General features: G+C 37.1%; 1 protein-coding gene across 6 annotated transcripts in view; it reads right to left on the reverse strand.

Moving 5' to 3' along the window:
• SUGCT (succinyl-CoA:glutarate-CoA transferase) overlaps positions 1-13,083 on the reverse strand; it is a 341,829-nt gene that overhangs the window by 324,063 nt on the left and 4,683 nt on the right. For all 6 annotated transcript variants that reach the window (XR_011149072.1, XM_069007789.1, XM_069007786.1 and 3 more), the window contains exons 2-6: positions 13,028-13,079; positions 12,855-12,928; positions 8,733-8,818; positions 7,894-7,944; positions 3,282-3,402 (exon numbers count right to left, since the gene is read on the reverse strand). Coding sequence is in view for 5 of the 6 variants with exons in the window: in XM_069007786.1 (XP_068863887.1) it covers positions 3,282-3,402; positions 7,894-7,944; positions 8,733-8,818; positions 12,855-12,928; positions 13,028-13,079 (384 nt within the window). In the remaining variant the exon portion in view is untranslated. The remainder of the gene's footprint in view (positions 1-3,281; positions 3,403-7,893; positions 7,945-8,732; positions 8,819-12,854; positions 12,929-13,027; positions 13,080-13,083) is intronic.

A 13,083-nucleotide genomic window follows, 5' to 3' on the forward strand; every position in this document is an offset into this window, starting at 1 on the left:
TCCCGGTTGGGCTGTCTGTAACAGACTCTCATCAGGATGTCTGCCTTGTTGGCCTTCCCCCTGATTCTTACCCATAGATACTCAACCTTGTCATCATTATCCTTGAGCTCTATACAGTTGAAACACTCCCTAATATACAGAGCCCCCCCATCACCTCTCCCTCCTCACTTGTCCCTCCTGAAGTGCTTGTAGCCACCTATTGCAGCACTCCACTTACATGCCTCATCCCATTTCATTTCCATGATGGCAACAACATCATAGCTTTCCTGCTGCACAATGGCCTCCAGCTCCTCCTGCTTGTTACTGATACTGATCTAGATGCACTTCAGCTCGGCTATCAATTTCACCCCCGACACAGGCATGCCACCCCAGGCTTATGTCTAGCAAGTCTGGTCTTACCTGCTTCCCCCTTCCAACCAAGTTTAAAGCCCTCTCAATCATCCCTGCCAACTCATGGGCCTAGAATCCTTTTCACCCTTTTAGACAGGCAAGCCTTATTTGCCTGCAGCCAGCCTAGTGCTGTATAAACTATCCCATAATGGAAAAAGGCAAAATTGCACCAATGGCACCAGCCTTTAACCCATGTGTTGATCAGGGTTCTCCTGTTTCTTTCATCATTCTTCCCTGCTATCAAAAGCATTGAGGGGAACACCACCTGTGCCCTTGTCACTTCAACCAGTCATCCCAGTGCCCCAAAGTCCTTTTTGATTGCCCTAGGAGTTGTCACTGCTGACCTGCACACCCAGAATTAGGTAATAATCAGAGGGCTGAATCAGTCCAAGGAGACTTCTAGTAATATCTCTCTTACTTAGGTCCCAAGGAGGCAGCAGATTTCCCTGTGGGATGGGGCCAGTCAGTATACGGGACCCTCAGTTCCCGTCAGAAGGGAGTCACCTACAACAATCACCTGTCCTTTTTTTACAGCTGTAGTTGTAATGTGTCTGGCTGACTGACTTGCCTTGGATAGACCTTCACCTTCATTATCATTTGCCTGACCCTGGAGTCCCAGGGCCTCATACCTATTCCCATGTCTCTTCAAACAAACAAACAAACAAACAAAAGACCCCAAAAAATCCCCAAGCATGCTTAAATGCAGCAAAGTCAACTAGAGCACAAAATAGTTAGGAATTGTAATATCTAAAAGCACATCACAGAAATTTTAGAAATCAATCAGGAATTCTTCTTAAATTGGTTTTCTGCCTGATTGTGTCAAAAAACCCTTCCTGTGTACCACCATCAAGCTCCCTTTGTCACAGACATATATTTGGTCCTAGTCTGGTTGCTTCTTTTAATATGCTTAGATTGAGGCTTTGGTATTTCCTGTCTTAATAGATTTATGAGCTGACTTTTGTTTAAAGGCACTGGAGCTCATGTCTTTATTCCTAAAAGATGCATCATCCTTAAATAGATATCCATCCTTAAATTGAGTATCCATGACTTAAACAACCATAATTAAAGATTTCAAGTTGCTTTATGGATGGCTGACAAACATCACTTAGCCCTTACATCCCAAACAATTTCAACTTCAAGTTGTCATAGTCCATGAATAATGCTTATGTGTTTTCCATTATAGAACATAACTATGTTTACACAAAGCTCTCAACAGCAAGATTATGTGATTTTTGTCCAACTTGTCTTCCAAGCAGTGAAAGCAGAAGTATAGAGGTGCTGTTTGATCATATAAGAATATGGTTAGAAAAGCACAGGCTGACCTGGAGTTGAATTTGGCAAAAGACACGAAAGGCAACATGAAAGGATTCTGCAAGCAAATGAGCAGCAGAAGGAAGACTAGGGAAGACATGAACCTACGGCAAAATTAACAAAGGCCATGAAGGTGGATGCATTTATTGGTTTTTTGCCTCAGTATTTACCAAAAAATTACAGCTCTCAGGAGTCCTAAGTCCCTGAGACTAGAGGGAAAGTCTGCAGCAAGGAAGAGTTACACTCAGTTGAGGGAGCACTTAAAACATATAAAAGCATGCATCCTTTTAGCAGAGGACAACAGTATTTTGTTGTGCACTGGGAAGAATGTCAAGCAGGCCAATGGGGTAGATCCTTCCCCTCTTCTCAGCACTGTTGAGGCCATGTCTGTAGTCCTGTGCCCAGCTCTGGGCTACCCAGTACAAGGCAGACATGAACTTATTGAGGCAAGCACAAAGTTGATTAGGAGACCAAAGCATCTGACACATAATGAGAGGGAGTTGTACCTCACACAGATTGTTTAGATGTAATTTTAATTATTTTTTATCATTATGGGTACAGCAACTAAACAAAAAAGCAAACAAAAAAATGCAAACCCACTTGACAAATTCCAGTTGTGAGATTACATGCACAAGCAAATGTAAAAAACGTAGTTACTGACCAATCTAAATAGGTATTTAAACAAAGATTCCCAGCAAGTCCTGAATAGAATTGTCTTTCTGCTCTTGACATTTTCAGACATTTGCCACACAAATATGATAAATACATCACAAGAGACTAAAAAGCTATTTGATTTCTATTAAATGACACCCATACCCAGTAACTAAAAGCCAAAGCCATTTATTCTGCAGAAATTCAGACGCAAAACAGGTTTGTAACTAAGATTTTAAACCCTAATCTAATCTAAAAATATCTGTAACTTCTGCTGTTATTTAATTGCATATTAATATTAGACTTTTCATTTTAGTGCTTGATTAAGATTTTGGGGGGTGGGTTTTTGTTTGAATTTTTTTAAGCAGTTTTTCAGACTTAAAATTATATTTATATGAATATCAGGAGCTGCATACATATGTCTACTTTCTTTTCATTCTTCCCTGCTTTTATAAAGTATGTACAACTCTTCTACTGTTTCAGTTACCAAGCAGTAGACTGTAAAGAAGTCACATAAAGCTTCCATGAACAGGTAACTGCACAATTCTGAAGAGAGAGGTACTTCAGGGCACTAAAAAACACTGAGATTACTAGGTTTAAAACACACAATATGTAAATTGATTCAGTAAACTGCTGGGAGAGGAAAAAAAAGAAATCTCAGTTTTCAGCTAGTTTAAAGCAGAATGCAAGGAGGCCAGCCCACCCTGGCTCCTTTGAAATCAGTAGGAACATGTCAGGCTGGCATGGTAATGACACTGAACAGCTACTAATCTGTTGACATGGTTGCTTCCTCACAGCTTTTCTATACCTGTTTTTGAATTGAACTCACTTAAATTTTCAATTTATCTGAACTGACAGATAAATGACTTTTATGATGCTTTGACTGAAATAAAGGAAATAATGAACAAAAAGAATTGAAAATAAAGTACCTGTTATTGAACAGTACACTATGTGAGGAGCAATCTTTTTAATGTCTTCATAACCTAGACCCATTTCAGCCAGCTTCCCAGGGACAAAGTTTTCCACAAAAACATCAGATGCTGCTGCAAGCTTTAGAAAAGAAAAGAATGAATAAAATCTGTTAATTAGCTCCCAAAAGTAGAATAAATTCCCGTGTAACTTAATTTTAAAATCTTGCTAATCAAAATGGCTCCAATCTTCCTGATAAAAGAAAATTGACAAGCCTATAGGGATATTTTTTTGCCTGTTAGACTGTGCATTTGTTCAAACTACATATTAGAGTTTCTGCATATCTAGAAAGAAGACTGTCAAAATCCTAAAGTGATTAGACAAAACTGTGATATTATCAGTATCACGTCAATTTCCTAAGGCTTGACAATAGTTTACAGAACAATCTTCACATACATTCTTTCTACCTCCTTTTACTCAAGAAAAGTGAAGTGATATATCTCCATCATTCACATTTTCCCCATATTAGAAATATTTTTTTCAATTGGTTTTCATTTTCAAATCATTGACTACAATTACCATAACAAGGCCATATATCCAACTTCCTACATGTAGAACTAGAATAGGGAGCCCAACAACACTTAAAATTAAAGTTAAAATTAAAACTAAGATCTTGAAGTCACATCAAATACAATCATGTTGTCAAGCTCAGCAATATGACTTTTTTCACTGCTTTCAAATGACCTTGTTCAAAAATCTCCTGACGTTAAGACTAACATATAACCTTGAGCAGCTTTAAATTCCAACCTCTCTTATAAAAGTTATAAGCAGATATACATATGCAAATTTCAATAAGACTAACACAAGTTAACTCCTGAAGCACGAGAACTACATGTTAAAAAAAAAGATGTATGCCTTGAGGGACTTGTAGGCTTTTTGCCTGGTAAATTGTGCGGGGTGTGTGTGTGAGTGCACAGGAATCTAAGAAACGTTCCCTGACAGGTACACACATTTGTGCACCCATTTTTAAGCATAATTGATATATTAATTGCTTAATGCTATTTGCAGCCAATTAAATATAGAGTGTATTAGCCAAGCTTCTACAAACTAGTGTCATCATAACAGAAACCACAATGCCCTTATGAAAAATAAAGTTAAAGAGGTTTTATTTTCTATTTAGATCCATCACAGTTCATACATAAATACTTTTCAAACTGGTAATGCTACAGCTTTAGCCTAATTCATGCAAGAGATGAAATTGGTTACAACTTGTGTATTGCTTTCACTGTGATTTCATAATCTATGAAAATTACAGTGATTGGATGGGCTAAAACAGTTGAAAGTTGCTGTCCATGTTATATTGAAGAGCTATCATCTCCTACAAGCCACTGAGGACGAAAGCATGACACACAGTACAGTAACATGAAAAGCACCATACTTCTGGACTGGGCAATGTGTGTGGAGTGACAGCAGTGCTAAGTGAGACTATAGTGACTTGGGCCCAGTTTAGCAGGGTATATACTCTCAGAAAAAGGAGTTTTCAAGATACAAGTGCTGTGCTAGCTCTGCATCTAAAGTTTTCACTGGAAATAATTTTGAATGCATAAAGGCAGCAGTCTATATATAGCACTGATGCTCACTGAACAACAGTTCTGCCATTGTGGAAAACTGGATACAGAGTCTGATCCAAATAAACTAGATGTTCTTAAACTCAGAGAGATTTTCAGCCTCAATGGGGTTTTAAGTCCATTGTCAACTAAAATTTCATACTTCATGCTCTAAAGTTCCTCTAAACATGGCCTGTATTTTAACATCTAACAGAGCTATACAACACAGACCTGAGTTGGAGTACTATCTATTCCAGAAAGGACACTGATAGGCTCAATATCTATGCCTCAGGAAATAAAAAACAGCACAGTTCATGCCAAAGTAGTCATTAAATTGAATAACAAATAATGATGCTAGTAACTTCATAAAGGAAACCACACATACCTTTTGGAAGTTTTGGTTGGTGTTTTTTTGGTTTGCTGTTGTTTGTTTGGGTATTTTTTTCTGTTTTGTGTGTTTTGGTTTTTACAACAACTCTACAGAGGAGAATCTGCATACACATACATATAAACAAATACATATATATGTGTGTATATATATGTGAGTAGTTTGCTTTATCAAGTAAGAGAGCAATGCATGGGACGCATTGACCTATCAGCTAAAGATAGTGGAAGAGAAGAAGTGCCACCAGCTCCCAGCCAATTAAAGTCCCAAGTTCTTCATGAATAAAAAAAAAAAAGTTCATTAGTTAAGGCTGAGTAATTCACAGGAGAGAAGTATGCTCAAGGTTCTTAAAATGAGTTTCTGACAATAACTGATAAATAATGTTCTAAAGAGATACTACAAAAAGATGTCAGAGCATGGGACTGGAACATATACAATCACTGAAGAGAAAAAAATAATTTTCATTCAGGAAGACAGAAAAATATTTGGAAAGTAGTTAACAGTCAGACAAAAACATTAAAAGGAAAGAAAGAGCTACTAGTGACATAGAACAAAGAAATAAAGAAGACACAAGAATAATTCTGTGGAAATCAAGTAAACATGTATGAAAGAATAGACCCTTGAAAAAATATTTTGTAGTGCTGTGCCAAAGGATGAAAAGCAGCTGGGACTCCTGATTAAGATTTCTTCAGCTTAGTTGATACTACTGACTAATTATCAAGTCTGTGCTTTTGTCATATACCTGAAGACTCTCTGCTCCTGTTTTTAACATGATTCTAAATTGAGATTTGCCCTCTTCCACCTATACAATATATGTGAGGAAATAAAATCTATTCTAACCATAATACCTTCATTAATAAAGGTAAAAAATTATAACCTTATTACATTTCTTTGTAGTGTTTACGCTGGCAACACAACTTGTATTTATGTATGAGTAAGCAATGTCAGAAACACCAATTTATACTTGTCATCAGCTGCTTTAAAGACATGGACACTACTTGTCATAGTAACAAATACAATGCTGAATGATGCTCAATCCTATACACATCTGTCCAGATGATAGCACGAGACAACTGAAAACAAAAGCCTGTTATAAATAACTTCCCTTTACACATACTTTTTGACAAAACTCCAAACAGAAGTTCCATTTGAGATGAATAATGGAATGTCAAGACCTCTGCACCAAATGCTTTCAAAATACATCACTCAATATCAAGCAGAATGATGAACAACTCTACAAATAGCATGACAAACAGAGCCTCATCAGTTTTCAGTGTTGTTATATCACAGATAGGGATGGCATCGATTTAAGGAACAGAAAGCTACAGTGGTTATTAAAGCAACTTTAAAAAAGCATAGAAAATATAAGAAATTACTTTGTCACAGAAAGTATCCTCATTTTTACAGCTAGTGTGGTAAACACTTAACAGGTGATGCCATTTTTTCCTCCACCTCATCTTGACTCATAGGCCCAGCTGTCTTTAACTCTTCAAACACCTTCAGCCCACACATGTGGAATGAGTGGACACTTTGAGTAGTTTTTCTTTCACCATTTTTAAAGGTCAAATAACAAATTAGTCTTCTTCCATGAGAGGAAAAATTTTTAAAGCACTTAATTAGAATATGACTATTTTATCCAAAAAGATGTCTGTGTTATACCATGCAAAATTTTTCCAAATGAAAATTTCTGCTTCCAAATTTTTTAGAAGATAAACATACAGCTCCATAACAAATCAACAATAAATGACTCTGTTCTGCAAAAGGAAAAGGCACTGTAGAATCCTTGGCTTATAATCTCCAAAGATTTCCATGTGAAGTACCTTTGCATAGTTAAAAAATCAAAAGCATCATAAAACTTAATTTATGCAATATTCCCAGAAAAAAATACCACCAGACAAATCCCACCTACTGCATGACACACAGTCTCACTGTGAAAAAGGGACTAGAACTGATACTGAAACAAAGAGTAACAGAAGTCAGCTGCTACTACTGCAGGGCTTAAAATGCAGCACTAGCAAGTAACAGATCTTGCATTTCTCAACAAGCAATAAATAAAGGGATAAGAAAACAAGTTTCACAAAATGTGAAATTTGATGCTTTTATTATTTTTAAATAGAGAAATGGATCATCTTAAAAGACCCTGAAGTCAAATACTGAAAAAGAAACAAATACTAAGTTTCACCTACAGGACAATGTTTTTAAGAAAGATATACAGCAACTGAAGTCATGAATACACTGTAACATTCCAAAAAACTGCACTTACTGGAGCGCAGCATCTCCTCTAAACTGCTCACTGACTTCAACAGATAAGTCCATCTCGAATCTTTCTAATGCAGTAGTGCAGCAAGATAAAATACAGCAGCAATAACAGGAAAGGAATAGGCTTTCCATCACAATATTTCATTTGAAGATTTTGATGACATTTTCATGTAAATTTAAATATAAAGTTATTAGAAGTTACACTGAACATTGAGTCTAAAAGCATGGAGTACGGAAGCTATATACTGTAATTTACAAAATGTACTGCATACATAGATCTTTTAAATAATCAAATTAATATTTGAAATGCAGAGTTTAATCCTTATTACTCAGGATCACAACAATACAAAATAGCACACCTTGCATGTTATGAAAACCTACCTCTTTGATTAGCTTTACTCCTTTTGAATCCTTCATGTTGATAGCTATACTCTGGAGAGTAAAAAAAATACAACAGTAATTTATGTGAAAAATCATGTGAAAGGGATTATCAGCCTCTTCTAAACATAACCAACAGTCAAATTTCACACTAGAGCTAATTTGGATAAATAAATTTTAACACATAGCCCACCTTCTCCTGCAAAAAAAAGAGAAAAAATTCTCTCAGGAAAGCAAGCTGAACTATATCTCATTAATGGATCAGACAAGCACCAAAACCAGTCTGACAGATGTGCAGCCTGTTCACTATATATTTACACAGGACCCACTACTGCAAGTACACAGGGGAGCACCAGAAACATTTCTTTCAATGGTAACAAGCCATTAAACAATTCAAGCATGTCATGAAACTTCACATTAATCCCAAAGTTTCACAAGCTAGATTTAGCCAACCTCACTGTGGTATAATGGCAGCACTCTTCCAGCTCCAGCTGCCAGCTGACACAGGTCGACTGAGCTGATGCACCTAAAAAACCTGATCACTCAAATAAAATAACCCTTACTTTCAGCAGGTTTCATTTTCAGTTAATTTGCGCCAGCAACTGAAGACCAGCAGGAGCACTCTCGCTTTTCCATTTTGCCTCAGCTGCCTACAGCACCATACCAGAGATTTGCAACCCTTTTTGTTGTAAAAACATATGGGTTTTCTCCTGAAATGTATTCATCATAACTTTAGGTCAATGTAAGTATTGCTCCATTATATATGTTAAGAATCAAACTAAGAAGTGTTATATATTCAGTTGTAATTACAGAAAACATGTTCAGTTTCACACCCCATTTACCTTTTTATTTCTATTGACACTGAGAAAATAAACACTCTCTGTCCCAGCAAAAGGCGGGCCCCAGGCTCTTGTGTCATCACCAGCTCCTGAAAGAAATACCATCACATATTCATAGTTGTCCAATATCACACAGCAAACAAATAAAAAGAATAAAAGGCTTTCCTCCAATATCATATTTAAGTCACCTAAGCTTCATCTGGCAGGCAGGACAAATATTAGTTTAACACATATATTTTAGGATATTTATATCAAAAACCACCTAAAAGTGAATGCAGTTAAGCATAAGTGAACAAAGTTTTCACTAGCACTGGGATTCCATTTAGTCTTTAAAATACTAATACAGCCACACACGACTAGCGTATTTGCAGGTTTTTTGGTTGTTTTTTACTTGTGGGTTGGAATTTTGGTTGTTTTCTTGGGGAGGCTGGGGAAAGGGGAGTTGGAGGTTTTTTTGGTAGTTTATTTGTTTTAACTTAAAGTAGAGATACAATGCAATTCTTTTAGTCAATCCTGAAGAATTTAGTAGAGGCTCTTGCCTGCACCAAGCTATTCCAAAAACACTCCAGACACAACATCAAGATACCACTGATAGGCAACAACTGATTAAGTTGCATGCTGCAACAAAAAGAAGAACTTACTATAGCTGGTGCAGTGTCTCATCTCTAGCTCTTCCAGAAATCCTGCCTTAAATGGGCTGCAGACACTGATAGCACTGTATCATTTACACTTAATTTCCAATTTTTATCTTTTCTTAAACATCATGAGAACTAGCAATCTATTATAAATAGAATTAAATCTAAATTCAAATTCAGATACAATGACTGTCCTGAGTGTTAGGAAGCATGAGCATTCCTATATCTATTTCAATATCTAGACTTTGTCTACTTGTTAACTTCACATAACTGAAAACATTCTTTAGTGAGGCAACACAGAAGACTGATACTGGCATAGATACAGAAACAAGCTAAAGAACCTTAGGTGTTATTTGACGTAGCGGCTACCATAATTATGCTATACACTATAGTAACAAAAAAAGTCTAACCCATTAAAGATCTACAGTGACAGAAGTTATGCAAACATATAAATTACTTATCAACATTTGTACGCTTCAATATCTCAAAAGACAATTTTGGTTCAAGCAGGGTGCTTAGGGGGGCAGGGGCAACTTCCTCTCGGTGCGAGTACCGTAAGTGATTCAAAGAAACCATTTCAGTAATAACTTCTAGGTAGAACCGTACCAAAACCCTGACCCTAACTAAAAATCCTAACTGTAACCATAAACCTAAACATAACCCTAACCCTAATTCAACACAAATCCAAACCGTACCACAAACAATAGCCCAGCCCAAATCCTAACCCACCCTGAACCAAACAGTAACCCTGACCCTAACACTAACGGCAAACACTACCCCTAAACCAAACCATAACAGTAAACCCAAACCCTAATACCCAAACCGTAATCCTAACTGAAACCCTAAGGTAAACAATAATCCCAAACCTACCAGTCACCATACCCTAAACCTCACCCTAAACCTCACACTAACCCTAAGCATAAGCATCCCCCTAACACCCAAACCATAAACCTGACCGATAGGCTCAGCAAAAACTAACAAAACTAAAATTAACCCTAACACCTAAACCTAACACCAATCCTAACCTTAAACCTAAAACTAAACCCTAAGCCTAAGACTTACCCTGACCCTAATCAAACCCGAACACAGACAGTCACATTAAGACAAAACCTAACCCTCAACCACAAAACTAACCCTAACATTAAGCCTAAGCCTAAACCTAAAACTTAAACCTAACCCTTACCCTAATCCTAACCAAACCCGAACCCAGACAGTTGCACTAAGAAAAAACCTAACCCTAACACACAAAACTAACCCTAACCCCAAGGCACAAAAGAAACACTAACCCGAACCCTAATCCCTAATCCCTAAACCTAACCCTAGTGCTAACCCTAACCGAAACCCTACCCATAATCCTAACCCGAACCCTGACCCTAATCATATCCCAAACCCAAACCCTAACCCTAATCCCTAACCCTAAACCTACCCCTAAAAAAACCAAAAACCTAACCCTAATCCAAGCCCTAAACCTAACACTAACCCAGCCCCTAAAACAACCTTAAAACTAAAACTAAAGCTAAACACAACCCTAACAAAAACTCAATCCCAAACCTAACACGAACATTAACACTAACATTAACACTAACAATAACCCTAAGCGTAACCAAACCAAAAACTTAACCTAACATTAACCCAACCAAAATCCTAAGCCTAACCCGACCCAAAAGCAAACCCTAACCTAATCCTAACCCTAACACCTAAAACCAACATTAACACCAAAGAACAAAACTAAGCCTAACGCTAAAACAAGCCCTATGTGCAATCTGAACCACAACAGTGAACCTATAACAAACCCAAAAACAAACCCGAACCCTAATCCCTAAACCTAACACCACCCCTAAAAACACCGTAACGCTAACCCTTAACACAAACCCTAAACATAACCACTAACCCAAACCCTAAACCTAACCCTAACCCATAACCCTAAGCCTAACTGTAACCCTAACAAGAACCAAAACCCTAACCCAACCCTAACCCTAACTCCTAACCCTAAGCACTAACCCTAACCGCAGCCCTAAAAAAACCCTAACCCAACGCTAACCCTAACCCTAAACCCTAACCCTAACTACGCTGAACCCTAAGTATAAACTTAACCATAACCCAAATCCGAATTCCAGGCCGAACCCTATCATTAACAATAACCGTAACCCTAATACAAACCATACCTGCAATCCTAACCCAAAACCAAACCCTAATATTAATCCCGAATCCCTAACCCTAACCCCAATCCTGACACTAACACTAACCCTAACCCTAATCCTAACACACGCAAACCCTAACCCTTAACCTAACCCTAACCAGAACCCTAATCCCTAGCCCTAAACCTGACCAGGGCCCTGACCCTGACCCTAACACTAATCCTGACCCTAACCCTAAACCACAACCTAAAACGTAACTCTAATCCTAACCCTGACCCTAACCCCCTAACCCAATCCCAACCCCAACCCTAACACCTAACACCTAACCCCAACCCTAACCCAATCCCTAACCCAGTCTCTAGTGGGGCTACTTTTCTTTTTGGATGAATACTCCTGTGAAAGTTGACATCCTCTCACAGAAAGAGAGGATTACTCACATTCTAAAATGTTTGACATTTAGAATTCCGAAGCTGCCCTTCTCCTTCGATCACAAACAATGCAAAGCTCCAAACCCATTGCTTCATACTTAATTGCTGGCATTGCTCCATTCCTACTACCTAGATGTTTGGAATACAACCAGTGTCGGTCTAATCTGACATTACAGAATTGATGTACCTTTGCCTGGTCACAAAAGTGAAAACCTTAATTATAATGGTCAGTAAATAAGGATGACATAGATTGATATAGCAAAACCTTTGTCAGACATTCAGTGTTTCATTAAATGCTAAATCGTTCAATATTTCCTATTATGAATAAAATATAGAGAACGTAGTATGTTTAGTACCTCAATTTATGTTATAAGTTATTATAGACTGTTACGTTCTAAAATATAGGGAGTGTAATATTGTTTAGTATCTCGATTATTTTCACCAACTAGTTTCAAAACTAGTAATACCAAAAGAGGGAAACTTAAAATATGGAAACTTAAAGGAAAAAAAATACATTACATAATGCACAGCTGCCAAAGCATAATTACCCACCTCAAATGCATAGTGATGCATAAAACTGAGAGTCAAGTGAAGGGGACTATTTCTAAAAAAGACCCAAATGCCATGCAATTTGTTATTCTTCTTATATGGTCTTACAAACTAAAAAGTGTAGATATACCATAAGAATGAAGCATTTTTTACCATTACCCAATCCTTAGCAACTATTTGGATAAGAAGCGCATGTGCTGAGTGGAAGAAGAAAACCATTGTGTTAAGATAAAAATACACAAAATTAAATTAGAAGCTAATTACCCAAAGTCCTTACTTTATATATATATATATATATATATATATACACACACACACACATACACATAATACCTAGTTCTTATTATATCTAGAATAAACAAATAAAAATTTTACCTGGTCTTTCCACTTTGATAACTTCAGCCCCTAGATCTCCCAAATTCATTGTGGCAAATGGCCCTGCAAGAACCCTTTAATATTTAAAAAAAAAAAAAATTGTTTTCTTAGTTTTTCGAGTCAAAATATTTGCATTTAGACACACTGTTACAAATGACAGACAAAACACAAACCTTGTTAAATCAAGAATTTTCACACCATCCAATGGCTTTACATTACTAGCACCTGA

The sequence above is a fragment of the Aphelocoma coerulescens genome, chromosome 2 (genome assembly GCF_041296385.1).
Source record: "Aphelocoma coerulescens isolate FSJ_1873_10779 chromosome 2, UR_Acoe_1.0, whole genome shotgun sequence".
Taxonomy (NCBI): domain Eukaryota; kingdom Metazoa; phylum Chordata; class Aves; order Passeriformes; family Corvidae; genus Aphelocoma; species Aphelocoma coerulescens.